The sequence below is a fragment of the Ipomoea nil genome, unplaced genomic scaffold, assembly GCF_001879475.1.
Source record: "Ipomoea nil cultivar Tokyo-kokei standard unplaced genomic scaffold, Asagao_1.1 scaffold2036, whole genome shotgun sequence".
NCBI classification, from domain to species: domain Eukaryota; kingdom Viridiplantae; phylum Streptophyta; class Magnoliopsida; order Solanales; family Convolvulaceae; genus Ipomoea; species Ipomoea nil.
The window spans coordinates 389,202-398,905 of NW_017618464.1; the positions used below are offsets into that span (position 1 = coordinate 389,202).

The window sequence follows — 9,704 nt, forward strand, 5'->3', positions numbered from 1 at the left end:
TATTAACCAAATTAGGTAGATGTATGTGTAAAAGTTCTCTAATTAAGAGGGCAATTTAGTCAAATTAATTAAATTGTTAACTTGGGTCTACTAACCTTCTTTGTTCGAACCGATTTACCGGCTAAGATCACAAAATAGAGGATTTTCAAGTGACTAAAAAAAAATACTCTAATTAAAATGAAGAAACAGAAAGATTAAAACTATGGATATATCTGTCATTTCACAGTGCCGTCTAAGACCTCTTTCGCGCCAGCATAAAGAAGTTAAAAATCAGTCGAGACCTTCACAAAGCCATAAACCATGGCAACCACCAATCGCTCCGCCGTGATCCTCCGCCACACCGCCAATTTCTTGTCGGAAACCCTCTCGCAGTCCGATCTCCGCCACAAGCTCTCCTCCATTTTCCTCCAGAGAATCCATTCCTCCGACCAAACCACCCGCAAGCACCTCAACCTGGCAGCTGAAACAATCGAAAATGCAATTTCCGCAGCCAATAACACCTCCGTCAAAACTTCATCTCTCCGCCTTGCGGAGAAGGTCCTCCTTTCTTTCTCAGAAATCCCGTTTTCCTCGTACCTTTTGTCGCTCGTTTACGCTCTGTGCAACCGCCCCGTCGATGCTAGTCTTAGACTTCTCGACGTGTTCCGCATTGACCCTTCATTGGCAAGATTAGAAGTTGCACCCCACCTGTTCGAGGAATTGTTTCTTGTTCATTTACTTCCTGTTCTTCAATGGAATAACGAGCAGAGATCTATGATTTTATCATCATTGGATTCGGAGTATACTAGTGATGATCAGTCAGTTGTGTCAGCTACGAGGCTGTCAACCATGAGCGGGGATCAAGCTTCCGACTTGAAAGATTTGGAGGGAAGTTATGAGGAGATCCTTGACGAGAATTGCAGAGCTTTTGCAGAGTATTTCATGGAGGTTTTGCGAAATGAAGATGGAAACAAATTGGTGGATCCGCCACCTGTAGTACTTGGAAAGAACAAAATGGCTGAGAAATTTCATCACAGTGAAGATAATGAGGAGATGGAAATCGGAGGATTCAGATTCAAAAATGGCCGGTATAATGTAATGCTTTATTTTGAATTTGCTTATATTCTTGCCCTTCTATTGCTATACTTTTCATCTTATAGTACTGAGTATATAAACAAAGAGAGAGATGGAAAGGATAAACTTTCTGCACTGAGTATTTGCAAAGAAATTAAATCTTAGATCTCAGTTTTCGGAACAGTCTTTTTGGTTTAAGCTGATTAGTTATGACTCACAAGGTGAATTTCACCTTACATATTCAGATAGTGGTTATGGATTTTCCTGTAAATGAAGTAATTTCTTGTCCCCTATTTCAATACTTATCTTAAAAACATGGACTATTATAAAATATAAACCTATACACACACAATATTGGATATATTGGGATACGTTTGGGTTGAGATTACAAACTAATAGAAATTTTGTATCCATTTTTCAATTTGAAGAATGAAACAATTTTAACACAAATTTCTTTTTTTTCTTTTCTTTTTTTAATGGAAATATGGTTAAATAGGTTTTCCAATTATATATCAAAATACAATTAGTCCCTTGAACTAAAAATAATAAGCTTAAATTGAAATTTTAAATTTATTCAAATAATGCAATTAACCCATTTTGACCTATAATAATTTATTTCCACTAAGTCATCCGCCACAAGAGGATACATTTGTTATTATTTTCTTTAAAATTATTATTTTTTAAATCAAAATAATTATATATTTAAAAAAGAAAAATCTTCCATGACTTCTTCGTCCATGTCAATCTAGACGGAGAAATCCGTTAGTTTCTTCATATGACTTGGATGAAGAAGTCTTTTTTTGGGACCAATGACTTTTTAAAAAAATTTATAATTTTTTTTGAATAAGATGTCATTCAATCAAAATTAACAAGCTATATTTTAGTAACATGTTTAAAATGTTAATTATACCATTTTAATACGTTTAAAGCAATTTTTTTTTTAGTTTAAGAGTTTAATTGCATTTTGATATATAGTTAAAGTCTATTTAATTTTTTTTTCTAGATGGATTTTTCCCTTTTGTAGAATGGAGCTAAGTTTGAAGTTTCTGAAACAAATTTTACAGCTTGCAAAATCATTTAGACTGTGCGACTAGAATCTAATGTGACACTTTTAAATTGGTTAATTGTTCATCAATTGAATAATGTTGTATGAACTATGCATGTGTACATTATTTCTATACATAAGATACATTATTTTCTATGCATATTGTATATTGTTTTTATGTATATAGTAAATTATTTTTATACGTAATGTTCATTTTTTGGATGTACTTGTGGTCAAAATAGTATGAAATAAATTTATGGTTCATTATTTATATATATAAGTTTCATTATTTGTAAGCATAATGTTCATTATTTAAGCATATACAAATTTATTGGAGGTGATTATTTAGACATGTATATTCTAAGTTCATTTATGTTATATATGTTTCATTATTTGTAAAACATAGCTGGTCTTATTTAGCACATCCCTTTATGTATGTATGTATTATTTATGAATGAGTTTTGATGCATTGTTCATAGTAAAATTTGACTGAATTGAACAACTAATCAATTAAAAAGTACCACATAAACATAGGAATTATTTCACTTCAAATTCTTATAGTATGACTCTTATGAATGATACGTTAAATAATTATTGGTTAAACTTTGAGTAAGAATCAAACTTTACAAATACAATTAGGATTAAATATAAATTAGCCTCACATAATAAGACACCAGATATCATTACAAATTTTTTTTTAAAAAAAAATCCCAAAACTTTATGCAGAATTCTGTCTGGATCCATTTTACTGGAAAGTGTTCTTTATTTTATTTGTTTATAAAAATAATATACTACCATTTTTGTCTGCATTTCATTTGTTTGCTTGCTTTATGATTCATAGTCTACTCCTTCAAGTCATCAATAACAAAGAAAAAGAAACAAAAAGGCATTTTAATAATGATACCAATCACTCGCATTATTTGAACTTTTCAAATCCATGCGGCTGTCATTTAGGTGGCATAGGTGCATAGGATATTAATCTGTGATTGCTTCAGCAAAGGTTCGTAATTTTAGCCAACAAAGAATTAAGGTAAATCAGTCTAGTTGTCCATAATTCACCGATTCAAACCAAGAAAGTCAATAAACTGTTTCCCACTTAGAGTTAAAATCGCAACATCATGGTTACCAAGTCAATAGACTGACCAACTTGTTTGAGTTACCCACTCACAGAGATGTATCCGATACTTATAATCAACTATTACCAAAAAAAAAAAAAAAAAAAAAAAAAGATTAATATTTGCTACATAAATCTTTAATTTTCAAAGTTCTTGATGACTTGCTATATCTTGCAGCCTTTATGGGGTGATTCAGTGGAAGGAGGTGAATTGGTTGAGGTGAAGAGCAACAGAAGAGACAAAAATTTATCCAAGTTTCCATCTTTTTATCCTCAAAGGGTATCTCCAAGAGCAATAACAAGGCAGAGATCCTTAAAAAAATCTGACTATGAATCAGCAGAAGAATCCTGTTCCAGTGACAACCTGAGTGACTCTTCTTCCTCAGATTCTGAAGCTGAAAAAGAGGTAGGCGATATTAACAACTGAGAATACATTTCTGTCTATACTAATGACTGATTGTCCTATGCATCTCTGTCTTTTAGGACAAGAACAAAGAGATGTCAGTGTTTCAGTCTAGACAAACCAAGCCCAAGAAACAACAAAGGCAGCAGCCTCTATTGGGAGAATCAAGCCGGTATGTAGGCGATTAAATAGCTCCTAAAATTTGTGTTTTGTGTTCTAACTTGTGCTATTTCAGCCCTCCAGATCCTTTCATGGGAGATTTTGGAAAGAATGCCCCTCCTAAGGACTTTGTTTGCCCCATTACTACTCAGATAATGTATGATCCTGTGACTCTTGAGACTGGTCAGACTTTTGAAAGAAAAGCAATCCAAGAATGGCTTGATAGGGGGAACTCCACTTGCCCGATTACACGCCAGAAGTTGATGAATACCCGCCTTCCTAAAACGAATTATGTGCTCAAACGCCTCATCGCGAGCTGGCAAGAACAGCATCCAAGTTCAGGTTTAGGTTCTGAAAATGAGCCAAACTTCCAGGGGGTGATGGATTCGGTTTTTCGTGGGAATGTGATGGAAAATGCTGTTATAGATTCCACAGTTAATGATCTTCACCTTGCTATCACCAGCCTTTGTACATCAGAGATTCTTAAAGATTCTGAGATGGCAGTTCTCCAAATCCAGAGGTTTTGGCAGGAAGATAATGCAGGAAAGGAGATTCAAGCACTGCTTTCGAAACCTCCTGTCATTAATGGCTTCGTGGAGATCCTTTTTAATTCGGTTGATCCTTGTGTCTTGAAGGGAACAGTTTTTCTCCTTGCTGAGCTAGGATCAAGAGAGAATAGTGTTATCCAGACTCTGACTAGAGTTGATACTGATGTGGAATGCATTATTGCCCTTTTCAAGAAAGGCTTGCTCGAGGCCGTTGTGCTTATTTGTCTGTTAAAGCCTTTTGCAAAGAATTACTTTGAAATGGGCATGTTGAATTCCCTGTTAGCAGTTCTTAGCTGCAGAGAGGAGGATTTGATCGAAATGTGTATGAACCCAAAATCAGCTTCAGTTCTCCTCCTGGGACAATTTCTTAGAACCACTGAGGAGGAGGAGGAGAAGGCTTCTGAAACTGTTAAGATGGTGATTTCTGCAGAACTAGTAGAGTCGATTATAGGCAGCTTGGAAGCCGAGTCCATGGAAGAAAGAAAATCAGCTGGACTTATCTTGCTGAGATGCATGAAGGCCGACGGGGAGTGCAGGAATTTGATTGCTGAAAAAGCTGAATTAACTCCTCTTCTCGAGAGCTTCATCGAGGCAAACGATGGAGAGAGATTCGAGATTGTTCAATTCCTGTCTGAGCTGCTTAAACTGAACAGGTAATTCTTAATCATATCTAGTCCTTATGGCAAATAGTCATGGATTCTTCTTATATTCGGTTTCTTCAGAAGGACGTTTATCGAGCAGCTCTTGCATATCATCAAGAACGAAGGAACATACAGCACAATGCACAGCCTTCTCATGTATCTGCAGAATGCTCTCCAAGATCAATGCCCCATCATTGCTGGCTTACTTCTCCACCTTGATCTTTTGGTATGGCTTTATATCCTTACATTCAAAGTAACTTAATTGTCTCAGTAAATTTATTATCATGTTAACACGTAGGCCGAACCAAGGAAGATGAGTATATACAGAGAAGAAGCCATTGATACATTAATCTCATGTCTCAGAAACCCAGACTTCCCTGCTGCTCAATTAGCTGCTGCTGAAACAATTTTGTCCCTTCAAGGAAGGTTTTCGTACTCCGGGAAACCCCTTCTCCAGGCTTTTCTTCTCAACCTTGCAGGAATTAACACAAGTTATAAATCTCATATGCAATATCATCATGGTGATTCTTCTGATGAGAATCCAGATAACTCGGTGAGACTGTCTCTATATCTGTATCAGTACATATTTATGAGCTATAAAATCAGATAAACGATTCTGATATCTTATTTTATGGTTTCGAATTCAATGATAGGAAGAAGAGAAGGCTGCTGAGGAATGGGAAAGAAAGGTGGCATTTGCTTTAGTGAGTCATGAGTTTGGACTAATGTTCGAGGCTTTAGCAGCAGGCTTGCAAAGTAGATATGAGGATATATTCTCAGCCTGTTTCGTTTCGGCTGCTTGGCTTATACACACGATCAACGTTCTCCCCGACACGGGGATAAGAGGGGCAGCAAGAGTGTGTTTGTTGAAACCATTTGTGTCTATTTTTCAGTCCTCAAAGGACACTGAAGATAAAGCTATTTCCCTGCTTGCACTGAACAGTTTCGTCGGTGATCCTGGTCAGTTAGCATTTAAATCGTACGAGTATATATAAATTCGTTTATCTGAATACTGTTCTAACATGTGATACTGTGAATTGAATTGCCAGAGGGGATGCATGATCTAACAGCCCACATGAAAGATATCATGAGAGGTTTAAGAGAGCTTAAGAAGTCCTCTAGATTGGCTGTTGACATGTTAAAACTTTTCTCGGAGGAGCAGGAATCTAGTGCTGTAAGTTCTTCAATCCATTTCCATTGAGCATATAACCATTAATGTGCAATCCAACTATCAGCTTAGACTTTTAGTTGAGATGCAGCACATGCTTCAATTTGGTATCAGAGCCCGGCTTTTAGTTGAGATGGAGCACATGTTTCAATTTCCAGGAAAAGTTAAAACTGCAGCCTTTTTAACTTTCTTTTGGGCACAGGAACTATGGAACCATAAAGAAATCGTGCAAGAAGATTGTAACGCTAATGGAGAAGTTCTGTCAATAGTCTGCTCTGGACTCAAGGTCTTCTCTAGCCATTCGGATGGAACCATCAAGGCGTGGACTCTAAAAGGCGGTCTTCTTCATCTCATCCAAGAAACTCGAGAACACGCCAAGGCAGTTACCAGCTTGGCCATTTTACACTCGACCGAGAAGCTATACAGTGGCTCACTAGATAGGACAGTGAGGGTATGTATGACATTTCTGTTCCTACTACATTAAATTCATAGAATTGTGTGATTATTGTCTGAAGTTGAATCATGGTTGGTCATAGGTTTGGTCTGTCACCAATGGAGGAATACAGTGTGAACAAGTCCACGAAACGAAGGATCATGTCAACAATCTCGTCGTTTCAAACACCATATCATGCTTCATTCCACAAGGAGCTGGTGTCAAGGTAAGGATTGCAAATTTGCAATATAATTCTTGAAATATTCTTTTTTTTCCCGGTTTTATTGATACATTATATACATTTCGACTTCTTTTTCAACATCAGGTTCACTCATGGAGTGGAGGGTCCAAACTGCTAAATCAACAAAAACATGCCAAGTGCTTAGCTCTTGTTAATGAAAAAGTGTACTGTGGCTGTTATGACAACAGCATTCAGGTAAGCAAGAAACTGCAGACCAGACCACCTTAAAAAACATCTGAAAACGGGCATTTGTTTTCGATATTACTAAAATTATATATCTCTTCCACCCACAGGAGATTGATTTGGCTACAGGAGCAGTTCACTCAATTCAAAGTGGCTTAAGAAAATTATTAGGAAAATCAAGTCCCATTCATGCACTACAAGTGTCTGAGGGACTAATATACTCAGCAGGTTCCTCCATGGATGGAGCAGCAGTTAAGGTATTTTCTTAACGCGTTATTGTACTACAATATGGTATATGTAACATTTCTAACTATATTCATGTAAACGTTTTTGGGCACCAAAAGATATGGGATGCTTCGACTTACAGGATGGTGGGATCACTGGTATCAACACTGGAAGTTCGCGCAATTGCAGTGAGTTCAGACTTAATATACTTGGGGTGCAAGGGAGGGGTGGTGGAAGTTTGGTGCAAAAAGAAGCACACAAGAGTTGAGACATTACAGACAGGTACAAATGGCAAAGTTCTTTGCATGGGTCTAGACAGCACTGAAGAGGTTTTGGTGATTGGAACATCTGATGGCAAAATTCTGGTAATTCATGAGGACTGCAACATAAATTTCATTGGTGATAATGTAAATGTGTTGAAACTCAAATGTTTTTGGCTTGTTTGCAGGCATGGGGTTTGAGCTGAGAGGTGGGTGTGTGTAAATTAGTTGAGTTTAGGAGAAAGATTCAGGAAGCTAAGTATGAAGGTAAGCATTAGTCAATATTATATTCTTAACCAAGAAATAATTAATTAAGCAATGTCCATAGTAGAGCTGAGCTTTTTTCTGTGAAATGTATGTATACACTGTTCTGTTGCCCAAATCATAATAATAAAGTTTTTGGGGTTTCATCTTTCATCACCACCTCCCTCGTGTCTTATTGATATAAAGTTTTAATCCAGTTTTAAGCTGAAAGTTTCTCATTATCTTAAAAAACACAGATAAATGTTGACGGGCATATAGTGTTCAATTAAAATATACAACTCACACATTTTTAATTAGTGACTATAGATGTCTCGCCATTTAAAAAATATACAATAAAAGAAAATTATTTATTGTAGAATTACATAAGAATTTATTATAGTTTTTTTTTGTTTGTTTGTAAGTTCTTTTGATGGGTAATTTCAATATACTCAATAAAATTTAGAACATATATTAATGCTTAACATCAATGGATATATGAGTCATTGCTTAAAAGATCGACTTAGTATGTATAACCTTTTGGTAAATATTAAATTCATAGAGAGTTCTATGATCTAATCTAAAAACATTATATGTTAATTTAGGTTATGTTCTTATTTTATTTTTTTTAGGTACTAATGAAGATATACATTGTAATTTAAATGTTATAAATTGTATTTTTATTGGATAAAATTATCAATTTTTATAACTCTGTTACTATTTAATGAATTTTAACATTGATGGTTAAATAAAAATAACAATGCACCCTTTATAATCACCATATAAAGTGTAGATACAAAAGATAAATTGCATTGTATTAATTTCATGTGACTTTGACCCTTGCTATTGTACACTATCACGACAATTAATTCGTGCATTTGCGAGGACATATTCAAATTGTCCATCATGTTTTTCATGAACAAACATTCAATTGATGATGAAGAAATTGTGACTCTAAATCACAACGGCGATGATCCAAGAAAATAGAAAATAAATTTGGCTAAGAATCACTATGCATTCACACTTAAAAAGAAAATAGAAAAAGACACTACTACCCCACTTTAACAAAAAAAAAATAATAATAATAAACATAATAAATCAATTCATGCCATCTTAGGGAGTCAAATTTTGGTCCATTCAAATTAAAAAACGAACGCACATGATTAGTCATCACATTATCACATTAAGGGTGGTTCTCATTCGAACACAACTATATATATATATATATATATATATATATATATATATATATATATATATATATATATATATATATATATATATATATATATATATATATATATATATATATATATATATATCAATGTTGCAAAACACGTTAGGCGCCCCCTCGCGCTCCCTAGGCGGCAAGGGGGCGCCTAGCACCTAGGCGTCGATTTTTTTTTATTTTTTATTTTATTATTTTATTATTTTTTATTTATTATTTATTTTTTTAAATTAAGAATTAAAATTTTTTAAAATTTAGTAATAAAGCATAAGGTTTCCATAGTTATTTCTTAGAAACTATTTACGAAAGTGGTTGTAAAAGTGTTCAAAAGATTGTTTAAACCATGTAAATACATAAAAAACTAAAATTAAGAGCTAAAGAAGCATTTTTTTGAGAAATTAGTGGACCAAACCGCCTTCGATTGTTTGCGGTGGATAGATCTCGAAAAAATACGCGATTTGAAAAAAAAAATTATCCAAAACGGATAACCGAGTCAAAAGTTATGCATTCCCGAAGTTTTCACAATTTTAAAACGCCAAAAAAATAATAATAATAATAATAATAAATCGCCGGTTCAGCCGGCTAGGCGGCCGCCTAGCCGGCCGGCCGCGGAGGAGGCCGATTCCGGCCTTCTTCGCGGCAACGACTGGACGCCTAGGCGCGATTTTTGCAACCTTGATATATATATATATATATATATATATATATATATATATATATATATATATATATATATATATATATATATATATATATATATATA

The 9,704-nt window shown here is 34.7% G+C and overlaps 1 protein-coding gene across 1 annotated transcript; it reads left to right on the top strand.

Moving 5' to 3' along the window:
* The first annotated feature begins 253 nt into the window (after positions 1-253).
* Positions 254-7,894, top strand: LOC109147672 (putative E3 ubiquitin-protein ligase LIN-1). The gene is made up of 14 exons (XM_019295297.1): positions 254-1,074; positions 3,391-3,618; positions 3,696-3,787; positions 3,851-4,975; positions 5,045-5,189; positions 5,262-5,516; positions 5,617-5,923; positions 6,013-6,137; positions 6,334-6,582; positions 6,668-6,790; positions 6,890-7,000; positions 7,099-7,245; positions 7,333-7,578; positions 7,662-7,894. The coding sequence occupies exons 1-14, from the start codon at positions 301-303 to the stop codon at positions 7,677-7,679; spliced, it is 3,945 nt and encodes a 1,314-aa protein (XP_019150842.1). The 5' UTR covers positions 254-300; the 3' UTR covers positions 7,680-7,894.
* The last annotated feature ends 1,810 nt before the right edge of the window (positions 7,895-9,704 follow it).